This window comes from Camelina sativa, chromosome 20 (assembly GCF_030686135.1).
Source record: "Camelina sativa cultivar CO46 ecotype springtype chromosome 20, ASM3068613v1".
NCBI lineage: Eukaryota > Viridiplantae > Streptophyta > Magnoliopsida > Brassicales > Brassicaceae > Camelina > Camelina sativa.
Window position 1 is genome coordinate 18,675,004 of NC_141899.1, and position 25,663 is coordinate 18,700,666.

Sequence of the window (25,663 nt, forward strand, 5' to 3'; positions counted from 1 at the left end):
TGGTGACGACAGTTAATGTGTAGCTAACTACAAAATTTATAAATGTTAAGTTTGTAGAAAACCATCCTTCCATGTATTGGTCACCATGTATAGCTCATTCTTTGGATGAAAACAATCGCTCTTTTCACATAGTATTAAGTATTAACTATAAAGTAACATATATCTTGCCACCTTAAAATAATTAAGATTCCATTAAAGCCTAGTTGCTCACCAGTCACCGCAATGGAAAAAACAATAGCATTTGATTTAATAATTTTTATAATTTAATCAGTTCACATGATAACAAATAACATTCCATTGACCAGACATCCCGTGAAAGACAAGAAACTGATATACAGCTTTTTATATCAATTATTTCAAGCATATTTTTATACGAAGTTTGACTGACTATCTCAATTTTTGTTATTTTATATATAGTTCCCTCACATATTATAATCAAATTCAGACCATTCAAAGAGAAAATCTCTTAATTTAATCTACAAAATCAAAGTGGGAAATATAATTGTCCAGAAACGTTTGCGATGATTTCTCTTAATATTTTTTTCAAGCTAGCCTAGACTCACTAACACTTATGATCTATATAAACTCACAAGAGGTGTTCTACTTATATATCACAACTAGATCAATATTAGCTTAAGAATACGATTTTATATGGCAAACATTGAGCGGTTCGGTTCAATATTCTTACTCTTTCTGACTATAATTTTATCGATCAATTCTATAAGCTGCGAAAAAAGTCTGTTAACAAACCAAGCAGCATTGTTTGTGTTTGGAGACTCGTTGTTCGACGTTGGCAACAATAATTACATCAACACATTCAGAGCTGCTCAGGCTAATGTTTGGCCGTACGGTCAGACCACATTCAAGTTCCCAACCGGGAGAACTTCAGATGGCCGTTTGATTCCAGATTTTATCGGTAAAAAAACCAAAAAAAAAACATACGCATCGGAAAAGTCATTTATAAATCTCTACTTGTATCTAATGATATTAATATTATTACTATCATTATTATTTGCGATGAATGCAGCGGAATATGCATGGCTACCGTTGATACCACCGTATCTAAAGCCCGGAAATAGCGTAAATCAGTTTACTTACGGTGTTAATTTCGCTTCTGCCGGCGCTGGAGCCTTGGTTGAAACTTATCAACTACAGGTACTTTCGTTATCATAATATTTCAACATATTTGCATACAAACAAAGAAACCATATAAATTTGATTTTTGGAGATATGTTAGTCTTTATTAACAAAAAGGTTGATATATTGGATGTTACTTATTATATCTCTATTCTAAGTTGTTTTAACAATTATACTTTGTCTCTTAACCAGAATGTGATACCGTTGGGAAGTCAGTTAAAGAACTTCAAGAACGTGGAGACGATGTTTAAAGAGAAACTAGGAGATGTAGAGACCAAAAGAATAATCTCGAAAGCTGTTTATCTCATTCATATCGGTCCTAACGACTATTTCTATCCTTTCTCCCGCAACATCTCCTATTTTCAATCCCATAGCAAAGACCAATTTGTAGATTATGTTATCGGTAACACTACAACTGTGATCGAGGTACTTTATATATATGGACTAAATACCAAAATATTATTATTTGCTTTGAAATGATCATACTGTTACAAAAATAATGTTGATCACACAATAGCTCTGAAAATAACTAATAATTTCTTTTGTTCTTTGAAAGGAAATTTATAAAATGGGAGGGAGGAAATTTGGGATCATGAACATGGGTCGACTCGACTGTGTTCCCGGAATGCTAACCTTGGATCCAACAAGAATAGGATCATGTTTTGAGCCGATCACCGAGTTGATAAACCTTCACAACGTCAGAATTCCTAATGTTTTGAGAGATGTACAACATCGATTTCACGGATTCAAGTACTCCCTTTTTGACTCCTACTCCTCTGGAACAGAAGCTATGGAGAATCCTACAAAATACGGTATCAAGCTTTATGTGTTAATTTTTGGTTTTCTTTATAATATCTATACCATATATGTACGAGGCACAAATACAATGCATGCTTTTAATAATCGTGATACTTTTTTTTTTGTCTTTTGTTTTGGTTATTAAAGGCTTTAAGGAAGTGAAGAAGGCTTGTTGTGGAAGTGGACCGTTTAGGGGAAGCAGTACTTGTGGGTATAAATCAGGAGCATCACGTGATTTCGAGTTATGCGAAAACGTTAGTGATTATATGTTCTTTGATGGCTCACACGCGAGTGAGAAGGCTAATCAACAGAACGCTGAGTTGATGTGGGACGGTCCGTCTGAACTCGTTGGACCCTTCACTCTCAAGATGTTGTTCCAAAACGTATAACTTACTTAAAATATTGAAATCTATGAATAAATGACACCGACGTGATGTAGTAGTGAAACTCGATATTACACTACTTTTTTATGCTATGAAGTTCATGGTTGTGTAATAATACTGAAATACAGATTGTCGAATCCAAAACTGAAATCCTAAAGGCAGCTTTATTAAAAATAAGACATGTTAGTAGGGTGAATTCTGACACCCCGGTTTGCGGAGAGGATTAAAAGAATTGATTTGACCATTTATATCACCAAAATGCACTTATCTTTTAGTCAAAGGTCCTGAAAGAACTTCAGATTTAAGCGTGTTTATGTTAGAATAGTTTCAGGATGTGTGACATTTTGGGAATGATTGACGAAACTGTGCGAATGAGAGCAAAACACAAGAAAATATCATGTCGTGATTTGTAGGGATGGTAAACAATTTTTTAAAGCCTCCCAGACGTAGCAAACTAACCATCGAATATGGATGAACTCATGGACTGAGAGTGTACATGGGACCTAGTAAGAGAGTTGGCGGTTGGGGTGTTATAGAAAATGTCTAAGGTATTTGGAAAACGATACAAGCATTTAGTCTGACCAAGCATTTGGTTTTAGAAAAATATTGATTATAGCGAAATTTTTTTTCTTCAAATATATATATTCTATAAATTAAAAAAATATATATATATCTATAAAGTAAATTATAAATAATCTCTCTATTTTTCAAAATTTTGGAGAACGATAATTTGAAATTAATGAGATGGTCAAAACCTTCATTAGAAGTCCTGAAATGCAATGTCCATGGGTTAATGAATCTCATGTGTAGTGGAGCATGGATTGCAAGAGATCAATGCATTACCTAAGCAAGTAATGGAGGATCTCAGTTTCATGTTTTCTCTTTCAAATAGACAAGTAATGCACCAAGGTGAACCACCTCGCCAGTCATCTCCAATGTCTATACCATCAACTAGGGGCAGAGCCGGTAAGGTGGGAGGGGGTCAGCTGACCCCATTAAAAAAAAATTCTGGTATATTTTTACTTATAAATAACAAAATGACACCCTCAAAATTTGTATTTTGACCCCATTAAATTTAAAACTTTCATCTTAACCCTAACAAATTTTACATTTTGACCCTATTAAAATAAAATTTATACTTTGATCCTCCAAAAAATTTGCATTTTTACCCCCAAAAAGAATAAAATTTTATATTGACTTCATAAATTTTACATTTTTATCTTATTAGAAAAAAAAATTTCTTCTGACCCCTCTCAACTTTTGGTCTGACTCCGCCACTACCATCAACATTTGCAAAGTTAATACGATCTCCCTAGGATGAAACTTTGATGGAGGCTGATGATAGGTGACGTGATTTTGGTGAAGATGATGGGCGAATGACTATACGAGTGACTATGTGTGAAGATCGAACAATGAAAACAATGATTCAACGGTGAGAAGTGTTTAGGTGGTGATATGGATTCGAAAACAGAGTGAAGAGTTTCTTAATCACAAAGTGTTTAGAAACTCGGAATCATGAACGCATTCACGAGTTCGGATTGAGAGAAGAAAGTATGACAATACTTGTTACATAAAACTTCTTCGCTACCAAACAAGGAGGCGTCGCTATTGGGTTTTATAATCAACCCTAAGGCTCGACACTCCAAACAACAGGAAATTCAAAATAAAACGACAAGGCGTGTAAAGGAAATAAGAAAACAACGAATCGTCTAGGGGACCTGTAGTAGTACAGAAGTCACTGGTATTAGTACAGAAGTCATGGTGACTTGTACATTATTCCCCATTGGTAATGACTTCTAGATAACTCGACGTAGTGATCCATTTGCCTCATTAAAAACCATACCGAGAAAACCCATTGGGACAAAACTCAGCTATGGGAAAAAGAGTACAAACTTCACACCCAAGTTATCTAGTTATCATTACCGGGTGAAGTCTTCAAGGTGGATATGTTGAAGACTTGGATCCTCGGTAGATTGAATGACCCGTCAGCTATGAGTGAATGAGCTTCCTTGGCCATCTCCTTAGCTCTTGAACGAGTGATCCTTCCTACGATCTCCAGTTTCTCTGCAGCTTCTGACTCCTTGCTGGCTACGATCATATCAAAAGTCGAGAAGTCAGTCACCGCCAATGTCTGCACCATCAGCTTCAAGCAAACATGCACTGATGCACCATCGATGTCTCCTAAAGCTCCACCCTCTACTCCTCCCATCTGAGCTGGTACAACAACAACATTTTGTATGACACCACAATTTTCTCCGAAAGCTCCAACCTCCTCAGCTCAAAACTGTTAAGCTCCAACAAATCCCACGATAATTTTGAAATTAATGAGATGTTCAAAACATTCATTAGAAGTCCTGAAATGCAATGTTCATGTTCCATGGGTTAATGAATCTCATATGTGTGGTGGAGCATAGATTGCAAGAGATCAATGCATTACCTGAGCAAGTAATGGGGGATCTCAGTTTCACGTTTTCTCTTTCAAATAGACAAGTAATGCACCAAGGTGAACCACCTTGCTAAGTCATCTCCAATGTCTAACCATCAACATTTGCTAAGTCGAGAAGTCAGTCATCCCCAATGTTTGCACCATCGATGTCTCGTAAAACTCCACCCTCTACTCCTCTCATCTGAGCTGGCACAACAACAACATTTTGTATGACACCACCATTTTCTCCGAAAGCTCCAACCTCCTCAGCTCAAAACTGTTAAGCTCCAACAAATCCCAGGGCGCCTTCAGCTAAACCCGCATCAGCATTTTCAGCTCCCACAACATTTTTTGCTCCCACAGCTTCTTTGGTTTAATTGTCTTTTAATTTTAGTCATCTTATGAGCATTTGTACGTTGTTTCTGCATAAACAATTCTTTGGAATTTAATAAAATTTTAGACCGCAAGAAAATAAATCTCCAAAATAATCTATAAAGATTTTACCGTAGAAATTACCTAGTTACTAATTTAGTTTTGGGTCCGGTTTAATAAACCGGTTATTAGAAACGGTGCATTTAAAGTCGCCAAGACGAAGAAGGGCACAAGAAGAAAGGGGTTTTAGAGCTTTTGTGAGAGTTATCATGGCTCGTCGGCACAAACCAAACACGCCGCCGGCAAAACAACGATTTTCCGGCGCCGAGAGTCACAAAACAAAGACCCCGCCTCCTGCTACTAAGAAACAGTTCACCGCCGCCGAGAGATCAGCTCTTTACGCTAGAAGAGAAGCAGCTAATGTACTCCGCTCCGTTCTCCGTGGTGACGCCGAGCGCAGAGCCGTTGCTTCCATCAAATCACTCGTCTTCAGCCCTTCCGTTCGCAACAAACGCGCCACTTTCGCTCTTGTTTGCGAAACTCTCAAGCGTATGTTAAAACTTCATAGTTTTCAAATTTGATTTTTTTTGGGATTGAGGAGAGATATGAAGTAGTTTTGTTGTGTATGCAGATCTTAGTGTGATTAAAGATGTTCTTGAGATTGCTAATGTATTAAATAGCAAATGGAAGGTATGTGTTTGTATGTATTCATCTTAATTTGCTAAAGACATTGCTGTGTTTCCATTTACCTTAAATGCTTGAGTTTTGTTTTGTTTGTAGAGGCAAGAGCCATTGGTCTACATTATTTGCTATGATATCCTTTTTGGCAAGGTAATATTAATAGCTTTCAACTCAATTTTGTGTAATATGAATTCTTGTTTTGGTTATATAGCTCAATGGAGTGTTTTTTTTTTTCATTTGTAGGATACTCCATCAATTGGTGATGCTGAGAAGTTTCTTATGCGGCGTAAAGATGCTTTATTGTCGGGTTTAGCTACGCTTTTAGTGAGGAAGAAAGTTAAAAGCGTAGAGCAGTTGATGGGTGTTTCTCAGCTTAATGGTATTTTTGATACCTTCAGCATAGATGTGTTTCATCTTTTTTTTTTGGCTTTTGAGTATGTTTCTTGTATGTTGATGTTGAAATTTGATGCAGGTCATATAAAACCACGATATGTTCGTGTAAATACACTTAAGATGGATGTAGATTCCGCAGTGCAGGAGCTGGAGAAACACTATACGGTATATTCTAAGATTTTTATAAACCTTGAAGAATACTGGTATGCTAGATCTGTTGTTTAGTTCTCTCACAAGATGAGTTCTGAGTTTTAACATAATAAGAAAGGTGTTAGACTCTAGACCATGGGAATTTTCTCCCATCTTTGTTTTAGTGAAGTTAAAATCTTGGATGTTTGTAATTTGTGTGAACTGGATTTTTTTCTATGATATCACGATCTGCTCATTCTTTCTAGTTTTTCGTTTTAACGCATTTTATTCTCACTGTGAAATCAGGTGCAAAAGGATGAGACAGTCCCTGACTTGTTAGTGTTGCCCCCTGGCAGCGATTTGCATGCTCATCATTTGGTTGCGAATGGGCGTATATTTTTACAGGTAAATGGTGAATGATCTTTGTGAGTTCTGTTTATATGTGTTTAATTTTTCTGACATTTTCTCCTTTCGAACGATAGGGGAAAGCAAGTTCGATGGTAGCAGCAGCACTGCAGCCAGAAGTAGGATGGGAGGTAGGCCACAGCTCTTACATTCATTTATCCACATTTTTCCAGTTGGCAATAAATTGTTGCATTTGGTGCTTGTCATGGTGATTGTGGAATCCATTAAAGTTATCTTGTCTGCCTAGTTATGGTGCTTAATTTTTCCTCTTTTGTCAAGGTTCTTGATGCCTGTTCAGCTCCAGGAAACAAAACTATTCATCTTGCTGCTCTTATGGAAGGACAAGGAAAAATCATAGCATGCGAGCTAAATGAAGAACGTGTTAAGCGTTTGGAAGATACTATAAAGCTATCTGGTGCTTCCAGTATCCTTCTCTGACATTCTTTCACATATAACCCTATTAGGTTTTAGGTTCTCTGCTTCTGTTTGATAGTTAGTCCCCAAGTGCGTTGAATCACATGGAATTTAAGGTATTGAAATTTGATTGGATGAATGCTTCTCATATCATGTCTGTCCACTACTGTTTTTCTTAACTCCAAGTTGTAGATATCGAAGTTTGTCATGGTGACTTTTTGGGCCTAAATCCGAAAGATTCATCTTTTAAAAAGGTAAGCATTACTTGGACTCTGATGTGACTGTCTATTTTTCAATTTGTGTTTAAAAAGTTGGCACACCAATGTTTTGGATAATTTCTTTATAGATCTCCTTGAGATAGCTGCAATTAGAATATATATATATTATGCCAAGTCCAGTTTGTTCATTTTCTTTTGTTGTGATAATCTACCCTGAAGAGTCACTCTCTGAACAAAAGCAGATGTAGTCATTTGAGTTATTGTTCCTCATGCTTGCGTGTGACTGACTACTGCAGGTTCGAGCTATATTGTTGGATCCTTCCTGCTCCGGCTCCGGCACCATTACAGATCGTTTGGACCATCTCCTTCCGTCTCATGCAGGTATTAATTGATTTTCTCTGTGTGTATGCGTTATGTTACGTAGTGACTGAACCTTTGAGACACATTTCCATGTAGATAACATGAACTATGACACCATGAGACTGCACAAGCTCGCTGGATTCCAGAAGAAGGCTCTTGCCCATGCACTCTCCTGTGAGTTTACATACTTGTCTCACGTTGGCTAAAGCAAAACAAGGGTTTTACTTGCCTTTTGAAATTCCCTCCATGAATGCATAAACCATATGGACACTAATAGAAGCTTACTGTACTATATAAATTAATGAGAATTAAAGAATTGTATGTTCAATTAGCACTCAACCTATGCGTATACTGTAGTTCCACAGGTTGAGAGAGTAGTATACAGCACATGCTCCATCCACCAAATAGAAAACGAAGATGTGGTCTCATCTGTTTTACCTCTGGCTTCATCCTTGGGCTTCGAACTCGCTACTCCGTTTCCTCAGTGGCAGCGTCGTGGTCTCCCTGTATTTTCAGGATGTAAGTATTTCTCTTACCATCTGGTTTCACCTGGTTGACTTTGTTTCTAACACTTTGATCATGTTGGCTTTGGCTTGCAGCGGAACATTTACTCAGGATGGATCCGGTAGAGGACAAAGAAGGCTTCTTCATCGCTTTATTCGTCAAGACAAACAAACTCGATAACCAAAAATCGTCTGAACTTCCCAAAAGAGAGTTTAGAGGAAGACGTGAAGAAAGAACCATGCAGTTACATCCCTATCTTTGTCCCAAAATGTTCAGAGCTTGGAGTAATATGTTGCACAGGCGCAGGAGGAGACTCGCATTAAGTACTAGCTTAGAAGACTAGTTACTATTATTACGTCGTAATTGTTGTTGAATTTTGTTTCTGCCTTTGATCTTCATGTTGTCATCAAAATTTTGCTAGGGCATGAAAGGAACATCTGCAAGGGTATAATCAGAAATCTTAACCTTTCTTTTTCACGTTGCAATACACAAGTACTAATCAGAAATCTTTTGTTCACCTTAAATCATTGAATGTTGTAAGATATATAGAAAATTAGCATTGACCTAAGACACAATTGGAAAAGCAAAAGTCATGTGATTAAAGACCACTACATTATTATTCAGATTACAGTTTCATACGTTGCTTACTCATCACGAGAGTATCGACACAGTCTAGAGAAAATAGTCTCATCCTTGCTTTTCAGAACAAAAGCATCTTTGCACCGCCAAGAACACTTGGTGCAAAACGGTTGAGATATATGGTTGTTAGAAACCACTTGGGATTCACGACTCGGATGAAGTAAAACTGTGTACTGGCTTCTTGTAAAGTGATTTACCGAGTACACAGTCGATATGATGGGTCGAACCACACTTGTCACATGAGCAGAACCACTTGTTTGGATCAGTTGGTTTTTCACATATTTCACACCAATGCTCACCGTAGTGACTAGTGAACACACAGTTTCTAATAATTATATATATATATATATATATATATATATATAGAAAGCATTGGATCATAGGGATTGTTGATTTAATAAATAATTGTAAAGTAGAAACAAAGTACTAGCCTAGAGCCATAGATCATAGATTTAGACTAATCCTATTTAAAACATCATCGACTTTACTAATCATTTAAAATCACTAAACTTTCATTTAAAATCTAAAACCACAAAACTTGCATTTGCAATCTAGACTATTTCTTGGACCTTTTATAAAAATGGAATTAAAAATTGTGTCCACCAAACTTAAAAGAACAAACAAGATTCCTTTAAAGAGTTGATCGAGGTCAACTAGTTTATGATATCCATGAATATATACACATTCAATTTTCTCTAAAATGTAACTAAAAAGTGATTGATAAATACATTTTTTTTCCTTTTTATCAAAATTCAAACATTGATAAATACATCATTTCTCGAAAGTTAAAATGACAAACCCACAGGAAGCAGCAAAAAAAAACAAAACAAATGTAACCCACAGAAAGATGCAAACAAGTGGGCAAATCGGACAGAAGCCACACTCTTATCTCTCAGGCTCATATAACCTTAAAAACTGCGAGTTACTCTAATATAAACCAAGCACCATCCGCCACGTGTACAGTCCCATTCCTCCTCCTCCTCATCACTCCTCTGCCTCTCTCTCTATTTCACACCTCTTGAGTCCTGTTAAAGGCCGCTACTTTATGTTATCCACACGACCCATCGTTTTGGCCTTTCTCTGTTTTCACTATAATCTTTTTTTTAATATATTCTCTTCTCGAGTTCACAGATTTTGAAGCTTAATAAAATCCAGAGAGATCCTCTTCTTGTAAGCTCAAATCTCAGAGACAGCTACTTGTTTATATCCATCTCTCTCTCTCTATCTCTCACTTCTACACAAGATATTTCATTACATTAGTGATTGAAGGGTAACTCACAAGAACCCTTCTCTCTTCTTGATCAACTTAGTTCTCGGTGAGAGAAGTTCAAGTTTGGAATCTTGATTTGGTTAAGGAAAAGATTAGCTGAAAATATGAGTTTTGGTGCTTTGATGGAAGAGAAGAGAAGAGCGACGACTTCATCTCAGGTACATATGCCTAAGGATATAGATTGGCAAATGCTTGATAAATCGAGGTTTTTCTTCCTAGGTGCTGCTCTCTTCTCCGGTGTATCCACTGCTCTTTACCCTATTGTAGTCCTCAAAACAAGGCAGCAAGTCTCACCGACCCGTGTCTCCTGCGCCAACATTTCTCTGGCCATTGCTAGGTTTGAGGGTCTAAGAGGGTTCTACAAGGGGTTTGGAACATCTTTGCTTGGAACCATCCCGGCTCGTGCTCTCTATATGACAGCTCTAGAGATTACTAAGAGTAGTGTAGGTCAAGCAACTGTTAGGTTAGGATTGTCGGATACTACGGCTTTGGCTGTTTCCAATGGTGCGGCTGGTTTGACCTCGGCTGTGGCTGCTCAGGTTGTCTGGACCCCGATTGATGTCGTGAGCCAACGGCTTATGGTTCAAGGTGATCTGTCCTTGAATAAGCATCTTCCTGGAGTGATGAACTCTTGCAGATACACAAATGGGTTCGATGCTTTTAGAAAGATTCTTTACACTGATGGGCCAAGAGGGTTCTACAGAGGATTTGGGATCTCCATCTTGACTTACGCGCCTTCAAACGCCGTATGGTGGGCGTCCTACTCTTTGGCTCATAAATCAATTTGGACTCCGTTCAAGCGCTCATACACCCACAAGGAAGATGCTGGTGGCTCAATGGTTGTTCAAGCATTGAGTGCAGCCACAGCAAGTGGTTGCTCTGCCTTAGTAACTATGCCGATAGATACAATCAAGACGCGGTTACAAGTTTTAGATGCAGAAGAGAATGGAAGGAGACGAGCAATGACAGTGATGCAGTCAGTAAAGAGCTTGATGAGGGAAGGAGGACTTGGGGCTTGTTACCGAGGGTTAGGACCAAGGTGGGTCTCAATGTCTATGTCCGCAACAACGATGATCACAACCTATGAGTTCTTGAAGCGCCTAGCAACAAAGAAGCAGTCATGATTTATGATAAATCATTCATAGTCAGTTTCTTCATTTGAAGATGACAAAAAAAAACGAAATGACAAACACCTAACCAAATACTTTGATTGGGTTCAAGAATTGTTAATAAACAAACATATAACAGACCAAAAGATCAAACCTCTAAACAAGAGTTATTCCTCAATCGCCAAATGTAACAAAGAAAACTAAAGATGTCTTTCCTAAGCCGGCGAAAGAGCCTAAGATTACCAAATCACATGACAATATCTGATCTAACCAAACAGTTAAGCTGTTCATCATCATATGCAAAGCAGAGAGATACACAGAAGCGGCCACAAAAATGAATTTTAGGCACGAGCCCTCTTGTTGCTGCAAGATGGGCACTTGTATTGCTTGATGTGCTCAGCCCTTGCTGGGGTTATCTTCACACACTTTCCATGAAACCACATCTCACAGAGGTCACAACAGATCCAGAACTCATCAGCTGCATAGCTCTCACCACATGCCCCGCACTGTGTTTCCCCTTGCTCATCCTCATCCGCATCCTCATCCTCCTCTTCCACACCTTCCTCTTCTTCCTCTTCATCTTTGGGCACAGCCTTTGAGTATTTGGCGCGGGAGTCAGATCCTCGCTGTATAATTTGAGACAGAGAAACCAGATTTAGAACAAGCATTAAGCTAGATGGAAAATACAAACTGTAGAGAAGAACCACATTACCTTGGAGTTTGATTTGGATCTGTTGCTGCTGTTGTTGGAAACAGAGGACTTGTCCCTTCCCTGTCTCTTATCAGTACCAGACACAACCTCAAAAATTGTTGGGAGGTCATTCACCATATTGAAAAGCCTCTTCCTGCAACGAATGTGAAAGAACATCAATCACAGAGAGCAACATAAACCTTGAACCTAGGTCCTTAAGATCAAACCGTGGGAGGTTTGAATCTATATACCACCAAGGAACATAGATGCTAGAAGATAAGACTCAAAAAGAGTTCTAGTCATATAAATTGTGTAGTGTGACAAGAGTAGATACATACCTATCGGGCTTGTCAAATCCAAACCTGGCTCCAAAAAAGAAAGCAACAGCAAGAAGCCAGGCATCACTGTGGACAGCAACAAGGGACAACCAATCCTTTTCGGCCATCCCGTCTCTGGCAAAGTTGATACCCAAGACAGGCTCTGGGAGCTCAGGAGGAACCTCTTCAGCTGGCAAATTCACCTCCCAGTGCTCATTGGGATGCCCATAAAGGCACAGGTTCTCCTTTTCTGTAATTACAAAAGGAGAATGAGGACAATCAGAATACATATACACGCAAAAACCAAGAGTATCAAAACTGATTTCGTGTTCATAAATTTGAACAAACAAACAACCAATTATGGCAAAACAGACCAAACAGTTCCTATTAAGATAACCAAGTTGTCACATTTCAAAACATAAAAATCTCATAATGGAAAGAGCACCAAAAACACTAAGCTAAATGACATAAAGCAAAGACACACACATCTGACTAGTTAACAACTATATTCATGAATACAGGTAGGCAAGGAAGCAATTACAACAGGAGTGACTCTGAACTGTGAGGAACATAAACAAAATTGTTTCCTTGTTGTTGCCTTCGAGTCATTAATTATAATAGTAAATCAATGACAATATCTAAGGAGATACAAGAACAAAACCTCAGAAAAACGAATGAAAAGAGCAGTTTCAACAAACCACAGCGCCCCAAATCTGTTCTCCCTCCCATGTATTAACAATTTAGGAAAATTTTTTGAGGTAATCCTAATTCCTAAATCATGTTTTTTCACAGAAACAGATCAGACAGAAGAAACAATTTTTTTTTTTTTTTTTTAAATATCCTAATTGAAACAAAGTCAAACAAAAATCAACACTTTGACTCTGCTCAAGCTGACACGAAAAACAAAATCTGACTAAAGGTATGATTTTTTTATATCACAAACAGAGAAGCGAAACAACGAACCCTAATGCTTCACTAAAACAACAACACTCAGATTGAAACAAACCACAACGAAGCAAATTCCAAAAAAAAGAAAAGAAAAAAAAAAAAACTAGACTTTCGCCGGCGATGGATTGTCACACACACACACACACAGCGATCGCAAAACAATTTTATAATATTCAAAACTCACAAAAATCAAACCAAGTCAAAATAAAAATCAAAACTTTAGACTCTAAAGCGCAATTCAAATAAAATCTAAACAGAGTAGAGAGACTTATGAACCCTAAAGACAACATTCAGATTGAGAAAACAGAACACAACGAAGGAACCTGAATTAAAAAAAAAAAAAAACAAACTTTCATCGGCAAAAATCAAAACCCACAAAACGAATCTCAAAGGGGAAAAAACAAAACAACAACACTCACCAGGATCACAAAGTCGGTAAAACTCCTGAACATCTGCACAAGAAAAGGCAAATCAAAATCCAAAAAAAAAAAAGTGAGTTTTTTTTCCGGTGAGATAAATGTTTTAACTTAATTTAGAGAAAATTTGTTTAATTTTTACCAGTGGTTAAAGCCTTAATCATGCCAGCTCTACGACCCTTAAAATCCCTAAACACCTCCTCAACAGTGCGTGGGTTATACGCGGCACCACCTGCGTCCATCTCTTACAGAACACACACAGCTTCCAGAGAGGGAGACAAGACAAAGAGTGAGAGAAAGAGAGAGAGAGAGAGAGAGGGAGAGAGACAAGTATTTGACCGGCGCTGAGAGAGGAGAGGAGAAGAAGGAAAGCTGTGAGAAAAATAAAAAGGGCGGACCCGAAAACAATTAACCCGATTTAATAAGATGAGGAGGAGTCCGGATATGGGAATCAGATGAGGAAGAGACCACAATAAGAGTAATCTTTCATCTTATTATATACTGACGCGTGTTCCTTTTGATTCGGTTTTTAAGTCGTCCTCTCTTGTCCGCCGGTAGGGTGACTCCGGTATCTCCTGGTTTATGTTGTGAGTTAAATGTTTTTAATTGGATAAAACTTGTTTTGGGTATTAGATGTTTCTTTAATCCTAGTTTAGGAGTGTTTTTGTGTTAATGATCATTTATTTGTAATGGTTGTGATTTTATTTGTTTTCCGATTACGGAGAGATTTGAGTTTTTATCATATACTCTGTTTTTCTCCGCGGCAGAATTTCGTTAATTTAATTCCGATCGTATTTTACTTTTGGTTTGAGGGGGTTTTTCAAAACAAAATTATAAATACTCTGCTTGTTTTTCCCCATTATAGAGAGATTTTGAGAAGGTTTTATTAGATACTCTGCTTTTTACGCTGCAGAGATGATTTTCGTTAATTTAGTTCTGACCGTTTCTTTAACCTTTTGTTTCGCGGGTTTTTTCAAAACAAAATTATAAATACTCTGCTTGTTTTTCCCCATTATAGAGAGATTTTGAGAAGGTTTTATTAGATACTCTGCTTTTTACGCTGCAGAGATGATTTTCGTTAATTTAGTTCTGACCGTTTCTTTAACCTTTTGTTTCGCGGGTTTTTTCAAAACAAATTATAAATACTCTGCTTTTGATTAATATGGTATATGGGCAATAAGTTTGACCTTTTCTTTTCTTTTCTCATTCGCGGGTTTTTTTTTGTTTTTAACTTTGACTAGTGAGAAATGTTTAAATCTACTTTGTTCTTTCGCGCCAAATTTTGCAACAAGATGGTTTTTAAGCTGTAAGTTTGACCGTTACTTTTATTTTGTTTCATTTCCAGTCTTTTTAAAAATTTATATATATTTTGTGCTTAACTAATAAAATACTTTGGAAATTTTATAACAATATTCTCTAATTTTTCACGACAAATTCCCGTTAATCTGGTTTATATAATTATTTTTCCGTGGTCTTCTTTAAAATAAATTATAAGTACTCTTTTTGATTAATAAGATATTCACAAACCAGCTTTAATTAGTATTAATAAATGAAAATTTCCATCATTATAATAAGAATAATTCTTAGGTTCATCATTTCGTATTCACCTCCAACAAACTTGACCAGTGAAAATAGAGTAATATGCCACGTAATACTATATTTAAAAATAAATCAATACTAAAATCAGAAAAAAATAAGGAAACAACTCTATATACTTTTAATTAAAAAAAGTTAAATCGGTTTGAGTTTATATTATACAATTAAACGAGGTTATATATTTGTTTGAGTTTATAAATAAGCATTAGGGTTTAGATTTTACAATTAAAACAAAACTTTACGTCGGTTTGAGTTTATAAAAGAGAATTAAAGTTTAGATTTTACGATTAAAACAAAATTATATATCAATTTGGGTTTATAAATGAGTGGTTAGGGTTTAGATTTACAACTAAAACAAAATTATATCTTGAATTAGGTTTATAAAGTAGTGGTTAGGATTTTAGATTTTAAACTTAAATGTAATTAATTATATGTCGATTTGGTTTTATAAAAGATTGATTATATATACAGATTCTGTTTTATTTTTTTTTTATTTTTTAATTTTGATTTATTTTTAAATATATTATTATGTGACATATTACTCTAATTTTTTTTTTTGTCAACCTCACATTAAATAATTAAAATTGGTTGCCTAAACTGGAGGAAAATTGTTTACAAAAGACGATTATGAAACTAAATCTCTGGAAGAACGAGCTAGGCAATCAGCCTTCACATTGAACGTCCTTGGGATTTTGATAAGGGTGAAAAGAGGCATTGAAGCACAAAGCACCTGAAACTCCTCCAGAAGCGTTCAGAAAATACAAAAGATTTTTCTCAACGCTTAATATTTTAAAACGATTCACCTATTGTATTGAGATTTCAAGAGCCAAGATTTTTTATATAAAGGAAAATACAAAATCTCTTAATATTTAATGGACGTGAAACATACATAAATGCTTTTGCTAATTTTAAAAAATCTAGGATTGCATGAAGATGAGTCTCTTAAAATCTGCCAAATGGCTAGTTAAATTAGTTTGTGAGATCAATTAGGTAATAAATTATCTTGACACATGTAAAGAAACTTTAAATAAAAAAATTCTTAATATAATATTTAATTTTCCATTTTTAATCATCTATATTAATTAGAAAGAAATTAATTAGTATATAGTTGTTAAGTTTAACAAATAAAAACTATTATATTAAAATATTATAGGTGGAATAATAAAAATATCTTAATAGCCAATGCATGAGAAAAAAACATAATAAAAAATTTTCACTACTTTTAAGAAAAACACAAAAAAAAAACTTGGGATTAGTATCACTAAATCCAACAAATGGCAAAAGTCTAATTTTTGTGAAATAAGTTAGTTAACAATTTATCTTGACAGATGTAAAGAACCTGTTTTAAGCAAATTTTAATATCTTAATATAATTTTATTTTCCACTTAATAACACTCTACTTTTGGATAAATATACAACCAAAATATATCATACTACATACAGTTTTTGTAAAGTGTTAATAAATGATTTTATTATGATTTTATTCAAAATTAAGAATTGATTATTCATAAACTATGATATGATATTATATTCAATGTATAAGAAACACACATATCTAAAAAAAATTGGAAATTTCAAAAATACCCTCTTTCTAATACCACTTTTCAGAAATGTTTACTCTTAAAAAATTTATGAAAAAGACACTAAAAATTGTTATTTATACAAATATGTGTGCATATCTATAATTTATACAAACTATCTTAATATGTGTGTAAATATCTTTTATAAAAATGTTGTATAATTGTCTTTTACATACCTTTTAAAATTTTTTTTTAACCTTTTAAAATCATATAAAACTTTATAAATATTTGGATCGAGTCTACAAAAACTAGTTAATCCAGAAGTACTTTATAAATTTTATATATTTTTAGATTTACAAGGGTTATATTAAAAATAGATAAATAAAATCAGCATTTTTTAAAAAAAGTATAGCAAAAAAGGTATTTCGTATTATTTCTCTAATCTGGTGAAAATCTGGTAATAACTTTAGATCCCACAGAGATAAGTATCACCTAAATCTAACAAATGGCAAAATTCTTAAAATATATTTTGTGACACTAGTCTTTCAATTTATAAAATTTGACACATGCAATAAAATAACAAACTATCTTTATATAATTATATTTAATGCATGAAATACATACATGGAGTAATTAGGAATCCCCATCTTACAAAAAAATCATAAACATGCGGGATTCCACAAAGATAAGCGTCACTAAAATCCAACAAATGAAAAGAAATCATAATTAATTACTTTGTGACACGTATTAGCTAATTAAATAAATTTTGACACATGTAAAAAAAAACCTTAATACAATTTAAATTTACCATTTTCAAGCTCTACTCTAGATCATTTGCATAAACTATACATACCATATATTTGTAAATTTTTGAATAAACGATATTTTCGAATATTATTATAATTACATAATTGAAATTACAAAATATATAGGATATGAAATAATTTTTTGAAAAACATTTCGTATATTGTGTTGAAAACATTTTAACATTCAATTTTCCAATTCTCGAAATAGGTAAAAAATCGAAAATTGACTATTTATTTTTTTTTCCTTTAAGAGTTTTATTGGCATGATATTTTTTGGAAGGTTTAGGCCTTTGTTAGACTGATTTAGTGGTTTACCATGAAACAAAAACATGTTAAGTTGAAAAATTGTATAGCGGTTGTAAACACTCTGTTTTCACTAATAAGAAATCTCATCATAACATCACCTTGAGTTTGACTGCTTCTTTGGAGGAGAAATGAGAAGGTTCCATTATAGTGTTTTTGGGCATAACCCATTAATGTAATTTCCCCAGAATAACAACAAAACGAATTAACATGTTTAAAGTTATGTGACAAAATCTAGAGCTAAAAGATTTTGTTGTTGTTCGTCTCAGAAATTGAGCATTACATCATATGTCAAGAATTCTCCATAAATGCAGATAAAAAAAAAAGAAAACATCTCAGGGTGAGTTTTCTTTTCTAGATCAAACCTTTGATTCAATGATCTCAGAGTGAGATTCAATAATAACTGAAAGATAAGAGTTAACATTAGCCTCATCACCACAATGTTGTTAGCTGGCTTCATGATGCAAAGACTCTTTGCCGAGTGGAAGAAGCATGAGCTTGAGACTTGACTAGTACACGAGAAACCACAGGCTTCAACAATGTTTTCACTTCCTCTGGCAAATCGAGTTGCTTCCTCACCTCGTTTGCTAATTCAATCACATACTCTTCCTCATGTTCTGTTAACACACAACACTTTCATCATCAGAATCATATTACCAAAAAGTTGTGATTCTTTAATATAAATCCATCAAGAAAGCTCTCTCTCTCTCTCTCTCTCTCTCTCTCTCTCTCTCTCTCTCTCTTACTTACCAATGTCGTACAATGCTTTCTCAAGCTTGAAAAGATACTCTCTGTTATTCCCACAAGGTCCAGTAGCTGTAGCGATTTGCCTCGCCATTTCCTCCAACGGTGCCGGGCCTAAATAGTATTTATTCGACATTTTGTCTGGTGTTGACGTGAAGCTGCACAAGGAAACCAAACTGATTTCAACACTGAATCTTCCAAATTATAACCATTCATGAGTGGTAAGGGAATAAATGCTTCATCAAAAACTTACACAATAACTCCGGTTACTATTGGCCTGGAAGTGTCAGTTTCCTACATCCAATGAATAGAAATCTAATAAATAAGAACAGTTTTTGAAGATTATTAAAAAGACAACAATATATAAGAACAAGTTTGCTTACCATGTAAAACTCGACAAGGGTTTTTGAGTCGTATTCACACTCTCTTCTTTCCAAGTACTGCAAGAAAAAAACATGAGTCAAATCTAACCAAAAAACACACACACGCCAAATAATAGAGGAATCTTCTTTTTACCTCCATGGCTAGTTTCTCCTTCTCTGGTCCTCCACGAACACAATAAGCAGCACCCCACTGCCCAAAAGTTAACAATCAACATCAGATTTGAGATAGCGTTTTTTCCATCGACTTATATGGATGTTGTATGCGAATATGCCTTATACTAAGTTTAATTCTGTGTAAATTACATGGTGCATTTTATAGCCAGATTAAAAAAGAAAATATCAAATGTAAATAAACAATATAGAATTTTGTCAAGAACTCGACCCACTTGAAGTTAGTTTTGCATCATAAATTTTAAAACTAAGGCTATTCTGAACAAAAAAAACATGTAATTGGCTTACGCATATAGCTCCAATGGACTGTTCCAAAGTGCAAGTTCTAGCAGGATGTTCAGGGGTACCTCTGTGATCAATACACGCTACATAGAAAGGAAAAAAAAATTATAAACAATCAATTCGATTCATTCTTTCTTTCAACAAAAAGAAAATAAAAGAAAGAACATTGTGTTGTTTAATGTTAGATACCGAGATCGAAGACACGTTTGTAGTCTTTGATATAGCCAATGAGCTTTTCATCAAAATCAAAACCTGGGTTCCAAATTAGAGAACCATATCCAAATACCCACAAAACCATCTTTGATCTTTAGCCTCACGCAACAATCTTTAGAGAAGAAGAAGAAGAAGAAGAAAGTGAGAGATTAGAAAACGAATGTGATATTTGTTTTTCTTTCCAAGAATTGAGAAAGAATCGTGTTAGTATATACTATACAATACAATGTGAAAAAAGATCTAGCCCAGGTCCACGTTCCCTCTTTTTATGTGCATTTTTTTCCTATAGGGAATGTGAAATTCAACATGCCCAATTGTCCATCCTTAAGGGCATTTGCATCGGTTGGGACAGAATTTTGGTCCTTCAATTATTTTATTCATATTTTGAAAGTTTCTTAAGTTTTGTATAGCATTGGTGTAGGACAAAGTTTGGTCCCTCAAATATATTAACCAAATGGATGTTCAAGATAATCTAGAGTATTCTACATGTGTATAAATGTTAGTTAAACCACATGGGAAACACTGTCTCTCCGCCCTTTTGAACATTGGACAAGTACATCAATACAATGGCGATCCGATGACCACCGAGCTCTAGATTAGCCTGATCGTGAAAGTAGTCAACATGCCCTGAAGCCTTGAGAACAGCCTCAGGTGTGACACTGGGGCATTCAATTTCCAGCATATGCTCCTTATAAACGAAGTGCTGTAAAAAACACAAACATAGAAAAAAATCAAGATCAAAGTAAAAATAAACTTGGTCGTGACACAATACTACACACACTGATGATCAACTGGGTGACACAATAAAATAATTGCTCAGACTTAAACCTCGAGTTTCTCTAGTCCCATATTGGAATTAACAATTCGAGACCAAACCAAACCAGCAAACAAACACAAATCGAGACATGAGAGAATCTATACAAGGCACTAAACGATATAATCTTTTGCCAAGTTTAAAACAAACACCCCAAAATGATCTAAGTAACAAACGCACCTTGTGAGTAATTAACTGGTTCTGCTGCAATGGATTCGAAACTCTGTAGCTAGAGATGATTGTACAGTTCCCTAAACTGTTGACAAACAGAACAAAAAACCCAGAAACGAAAGATTAAAAGACAAGACAAGACAACCCCAACTCTCGTTAAATTATCAATCAATCGGTTTAGTAGACAGGGACAAGAGAAACAGCAGCAACTCGTATGTAACTGACGACTGAAAAATACAATCACACAAAACTTGCTAAGTGCAGCAGAACATTCATAATCCTGTAGACTACATGCAAACTGTATTGAAACTTAATCAAATGAGTAACGAAAACATCATCATTTACAATCAAGTATCAACCTAAAAGAGAAAGACAATGCTACCATATATACAGTCAAATGAATCCTCGTCACTCGTATCCAAAAGACCAAAACAATCATTCTGTTTCTACACCAAAGAGAGTACTAAACATATTTTGTCAACAAGAGATCTCGAGTAGGACCAGCCCATCACAATTAGCTAAAATGGCAACACAACCAGAACATATATCTCACCATTACACTCTCTTCAAGCTGAACATATCGCATCCCCTTACACTCTCTTCAAGCTGAACATATATCTCACCATTAGCAAAACGTTTAATCTAGATTTTCTCAAGATCCAGACCCAATTTACAAAATCACACAAATCAGTTCTTCGTAATCCTTTAGCAACCAATTGAACAAATCTCTAGTCAAAATCTACTTATCAATTTCTTCCCAATCGTTCCAAACTACAAGTACAAACTAAGAAAGAACCTGAGCTAAGGCAGGATTAGCAGTGCCGGAAAAGATACGGAGGCGAGTGGTGTTCTTGTGAATCGAATCTTCCAAACGAGTCCTCGAAAAACTTGCGGGAACGGTGTCGCATGTAAGCAGATGGAAACCGGAGGAGTTTCCGCTGTCGAACTTGTACGGATCCGCCGCGTTACACTTCTGTTATTCCACACCCAACATTAAACAATCGAAGAAGACAAAGATTCATCAGAAATAAGCGAAAGACTGTAGAAAAACTGATTTGTGTGATTTGTGTGAAGAACTGATTTGTGTGAAGAACGGCAGAGATGTAGCACACGCTGCCACGTGTAACGAAGGACCGAGATAAATACGTCCCCTTTTAAGGAACGTCCCTTTAATAATTGGGGAATTTCTATTTAAATTTAATAATTTTGTAACGAAGGACGCACCGAAGGAACGCCGCTGCAGATGCCCTAATAACCACTTGTAAGTATCCGAGAAAAACTAATACAAAACTAAAGTTATTACTTAATCCGTTAATCGAACAAGTGGCACCATTGGTGGTGATACACGTGATCTCCATTATTCCATACCAAATCTACTACGACCCCTACCAGGCTACCGTTGTAATTTTTAATTTTTTATTTGGTTTAAATGTTATATACTCCCTCTGTTTCACAATAAGTGTCATTTTGACACTTTTTTCTTGTTACAAAAGAGTGTCATTCTATGTTTCCAATGCAAATTTTAAGCTTAAATCTCTTTTTTTATCCCTATCATTTGAGCTTATTAATTAGAAAGAGAAAAAACTTTAGTGTATTTATAAAGGGTAAAACAGAAATTTAACAATTTTCTTAATTTATGTGCATTATGTCAAAATGACACTCTTTGTGAAACAGAGGGAGTAACTTTTAACTTTAGTTACTCTCTCTAACTTTAGTTAAAACTAGCAAGTTATTTATCACATGCAAAAGTAGAACTAAGTTAAATTGAAGCGATGGGAAGGAGGCGACTCCTGATTATCCGGTCAATGTGACTCTAGAATGCGTTAAATTGAAGCAATGTCTGTGAAAATCCTAGCGTTTCAGTTCCTTCCAAATGTAATAGCCAGCAAATTGGAGGAGCAGCTTGAGGATGACAGAGGCTTTTTCCTTTTCTTTGTACCAATTAATGAACCATTGTAATTTAACGACTTTTCTTTTTGGCATATTGTTGTATTCTGTTTTCTTTGATTTTAATGTTGCAGATCTTAGTTGGGATATGTTCTCTAAGATATTTGTAATGAAGAAGGATTTTTGGTTGTATTGGTTGAAACGCTCAGTCGTCTAATGCAAGTGACATTGTAGACAATATAAGAAGCACTACAATTAATCCATTACTTACAATAAGCACTGTTTAGAGAATTAAACTTTGAATTACATCAATGTGAGCTACAAAAAAATAAGTCAAGAAGTCAAGAACTGAAGCTACTCGGGCCAAAAAAATGATTTTACAACCATATACCAAATTAGTTTTCAAGTTACATTACACGTTTCAAAACTTCAAATTTCAAAACGCGACGTAGTTTCGTTATAATTTCATTGAAACTTCCTTTAATATGTGATTTCAGGTGAATATCTTTTTATTTTTAATGTGAATATCTTGAGATTCCTTTTTATAGAAAAATTAAAAGGAATTATGACAATTACTTGTATTCCTTAGCAGATAAGAAAATCTTGATATACAGTATTTATATTCGCATGATGCTCGTGAACTACTATTACATACATAGACAAGAAAAAGGCAAAAGCACAAAAAAAAACATTGGATTCATCGAGGGTAAGAAGTTCTCGCAGAGAAGTTTTTTTTTTTTTTTCTTCTTACTACAGAAAAACCTAAGCAATCTTTCTTCTTACCCAAAGCAAACTAAATAAGACGAAGCTGTTCACTGTTCTAGGCTTCTAGCATCTCCCGTCTCGTGTAGTTGGTGTTCGTGTTGATATAGTAGAAGCCCGGCGTTTATAGTGCTAGGCTAGACGACTTTCAATTCAACCAAACTAGTAAAGCTGATATATTCTTCTTGGAGTGTGCCTCAAGCTATTTAAATAGTTTGGATAACACACGCTCGGCAATTCTCAATCTTGATTTGCTCGATTGCCCTATTTGCTTTGAGCCATTCACTATTCCTATCTTTCAGGTAACATTTCAAATATCACTTTGTTGATTCATTTTTTTTTCGTTTCAAACTAATTTGCATTAATTAAGAAGAATATATTTGGAATCGTCGTCATTTAGTAAACAGCCGTATAGGTGTAAAGACCAACATTAATTATTTCAATCTTACAATTGGGTTGGTTTCATGTGATATCTGATTTTAGTCTCTTTTCATTGAAAAAATCCTTTGTTAGGTTTTGTTTCTCGGCTTTAATTGTAATTCATTGATTTTTTTTATTTCAGTGTGATAATGGACATTTAGCTTGCGCTTCTTGCTGTCCTAAACTGATGAATAAGTGCCCTTCATGTGCACTTCCTGTTGGTCACAATCGCTGCAGAGGAATGGAGAGTGTTCTTGAATCGATCTCTATCCCTTGCCAAACGCCAAGTTAGGTTGTACCAAGAATGTCTCTTATGGCAAAGAATCAACTCATGAAATGGAGTGTCCCTTGTCTCTTTGCATCTGCCCTGTACTGAAGTGCAATTACAATGGCATATACAAGCATCTATACAGTCATTTGGATATTCACAATCACGAAAACATCGGAAAATATTATTTTCCGTTTGCTCTTGGCAAGGTTATAAGATTATACGTTGACTTAAGTGAGACAGCTTTAACGGTTATGAAGGAAAAGAACGAAGGTCTACTGTTTGCTGTTCATCGTGTAAGTAAGGCAAATGGTGTTGTGACTGTCGGCTGTATTGCTCCTTCTTTATTGGAAGTTACTGAGTTCTTCTATGATATATCTACAACTGTTGAAAAACGTACTATTGAAATTAAACCTATGAAGGTCAAGAATATTCGAAAATTGAATTCTAAAATTCCTAAAGAGAATTTCATGTTGGTTCCTTCCTATTTCATGTGTGAAGGCCGATGGTTCATGTTGAAGATATGTGTCAGCAAGGTAAACCAAGAGAAAGAATGTTGTGAGATTTAAGTATTTAATTACTTTGGTCATAGACCATGTATTTACTTTGATTAGTTCAGTTACAATATTATATTTCCTCCGTTTCATTTTTTTTGTTTGTCAACCACATAAAATACGATTCCCTCGATTTTATTAGGGAATTTCTGAAAAAGACAATTTTACCCTTAATGAACTAAACCTAATTATTGGCTTATGTCTTTCTCTTAGGCAACGTTCTCTCCTTCTTCCTCGATTGGCGATCTTCAATCTTCTTGTTCGACCTCTCCTTCTTCTTTTCGATTTATCCTCCTTTTTCGAGCGATCTCTGCTTCCCTTCCATCCTCATCTTTGTCCATCTTGTCGTCTGTTTTGGGATTTGTGGTCGTCGAAACGGTCTTCAAAAGAAATCGTCGGATCGAAGACTCTCTTTGTCAGGTTTGTGGTTAAGATTATTGATGGAGATCGTTTAAAACACTTTTTAAAAATGTCGTTCTTTTGTATCGATCTGACTTTAGATCAAAAATTCATATCTGACGAATTGTAGTGGATCGATAAAGGTGGTTGAAGTTGATCTAACGAATTCAAATCGATTAATGTCTTTGATATGGATTTGGAATTTGTAAACTCCTGTAAATTTGGATTTTTGTTACCTCTTGTAAAACACTTTTTAAAAGCCCCTGTTAAACCATTTTAAAATCCAAATTCAGATCGATCGTAGTTGATGGATAAAGGTGGTTATAGTTGATCTAACGAATTCAGAAAGATAAATGGCTTTGATAAGGATTTGGAATTAGTAAACTCTTGTAAATTTGAATTTTTGTTACCTCTTGTAAAACACTTTTTAAAAACCCCTATTAAACTATTTTAAAATCAATTTCAGGTCGGTCGTAGTTGATCGATAAAAGTGGTTATAGTTGATAAGACAAATTCAGATCGATAAAGTGTGTTTTTGAACTGTTTACAATGGGTTTTAAAAGCTTTCTAAAACTCATTCAAAAACCTTTTAAACCCATTGTAAAAATGTTAAAGCCTTGTTAGACATTATAAAACACTTTTTTAACACCCTGTAAAAAACCCATGTGAAACCATTTTAAAACGCTTTGAAAACCTTTGTAAACAATTCAAAAATACTATTTAAAACCCTTGAAACTAGTTTAAACCCATTATAAAACCTT

General features: G+C 35.1%; 5 protein-coding genes and 1 long non-coding RNA gene across 7 annotated transcripts; 3 read left to right on the forward strand and 3 right to left on the reverse strand.

Moving 5' to 3' along the window:
• Positions 1 to 599: 599 nt before the first annotated feature.
• LOC104771104 (GDSL esterase/lipase 1-like) lies at positions 600 to 2,462 on the forward strand. The gene is made up of 5 exons (XM_010495576.2): positions 600 to 916; positions 1,028 to 1,155; positions 1,330 to 1,563; positions 1,694 to 1,949; positions 2,083 to 2,462. The coding sequence occupies exons 1-5, from the start codon at positions 652 to 654 to the stop codon at positions 2,322 to 2,324; spliced, it is 1,125 nt and encodes a 374-aa protein (XP_010493878.1). The 5' UTR covers positions 600 to 651; the 3' UTR covers positions 2,325 to 2,462.
• A 2,692-nt stretch (positions 2,463 to 5,154) lies between these two features.
• LOC104771105 (25S rRNA (cytosine-C(5))-methyltransferase NSUN5-like) lies at positions 5,155 to 8,696 on the forward strand. Its single transcript, XM_010495577.3, has 13 exons — positions 5,155 to 5,664; positions 5,747 to 5,805; positions 5,896 to 5,946; positions 6,040 to 6,175; positions 6,269 to 6,354; positions 6,625 to 6,723; positions 6,801 to 6,854; positions 7,003 to 7,147; positions 7,330 to 7,391; positions 7,652 to 7,736; positions 7,812 to 7,889; positions 8,073 to 8,234; positions 8,315 to 8,696. The coding sequence occupies exons 1-13, from the start codon at positions 5,385 to 5,387 to the stop codon at positions 8,560 to 8,562; spliced, it is 1,545 nt and encodes a 514-aa protein (XP_010493879.1). The 5' UTR covers positions 5,155 to 5,384; the 3' UTR covers positions 8,563 to 8,696.
• Positions 8,697 to 10,232: 1,536 nt separating this feature from the next.
• LOC104771107 (uncharacterized) lies at positions 10,233 to 11,383 on the forward strand. The gene has a single exon (XM_010495579.3). The coding sequence runs from the start codon at positions 10,233 to 10,235 to the stop codon at positions 11,250 to 11,252; it is 1,020 nt and encodes a 339-aa protein (XP_010493881.1). The 3' UTR covers positions 11,253 to 11,383.
• LOC104771106 (PHD finger protein ALFIN-LIKE 4) lies at positions 11,312 to 14,217 on the reverse strand. The gene is made up of 5 exons (XM_010495578.3): positions 13,752 to 14,217; positions 13,613 to 13,645; positions 12,267 to 12,495; positions 11,950 to 12,082; positions 11,312 to 11,863 (listed from the first exon to the last, which is right to left on the reverse strand). The coding sequence occupies exons 1-5, from the start codon at positions 13,849 to 13,851 to the stop codon at positions 11,579 to 11,581; spliced, it is 780 nt and encodes a 259-aa protein (XP_010493880.1). The 5' UTR covers positions 13,852 to 14,217; the 3' UTR covers positions 11,312 to 11,578.
• Positions 14,218 to 18,069: 3,852 nt separating this feature from the next.
• Positions 18,070 to 19,867, reverse strand: LOC104771108 (gamma-glutamylcyclotransferase 2-1-like). The gene is made up of 7 exons (XM_010495580.3): positions 19,604 to 19,867; positions 19,421 to 19,497; positions 19,095 to 19,151; positions 18,962 to 19,018; positions 18,832 to 18,872; positions 18,585 to 18,736; positions 18,070 to 18,451 (listed from the first exon to the last, which is right to left on the reverse strand). Exons 1-7 carry the CDS (start codon positions 19,710 to 19,712, stop codon positions 18,291 to 18,293), a joined length of 654 nt encoding a protein of 217 aa, XP_010493882.1. The 5' UTR covers positions 19,713 to 19,867; the 3' UTR covers positions 18,070 to 18,290.
• Positions 19,868 to 20,039: 172 nt separating this feature from the next.
• LOC147919146 (uncharacterized) lies at positions 20,040 to 21,814 on the reverse strand. Of its 2 annotated transcripts, XR_015592133.1 has the most exons (4): positions 21,409 to 21,814; positions 21,166 to 21,218; positions 20,622 to 20,697; positions 20,040 to 20,330 (listed from the first exon to the last, which is right to left on the reverse strand). It is a non-coding gene; the product is annotated as an uncharacterized LOC147919146 (long non-coding RNA). The 2 variants fall into 2 exon arrangements; XR_015592134.1 differs by lacking the exon at positions 21,166 to 21,218.
• Positions 21,815 to 25,663: the final 3,849 nt, after the last annotated feature.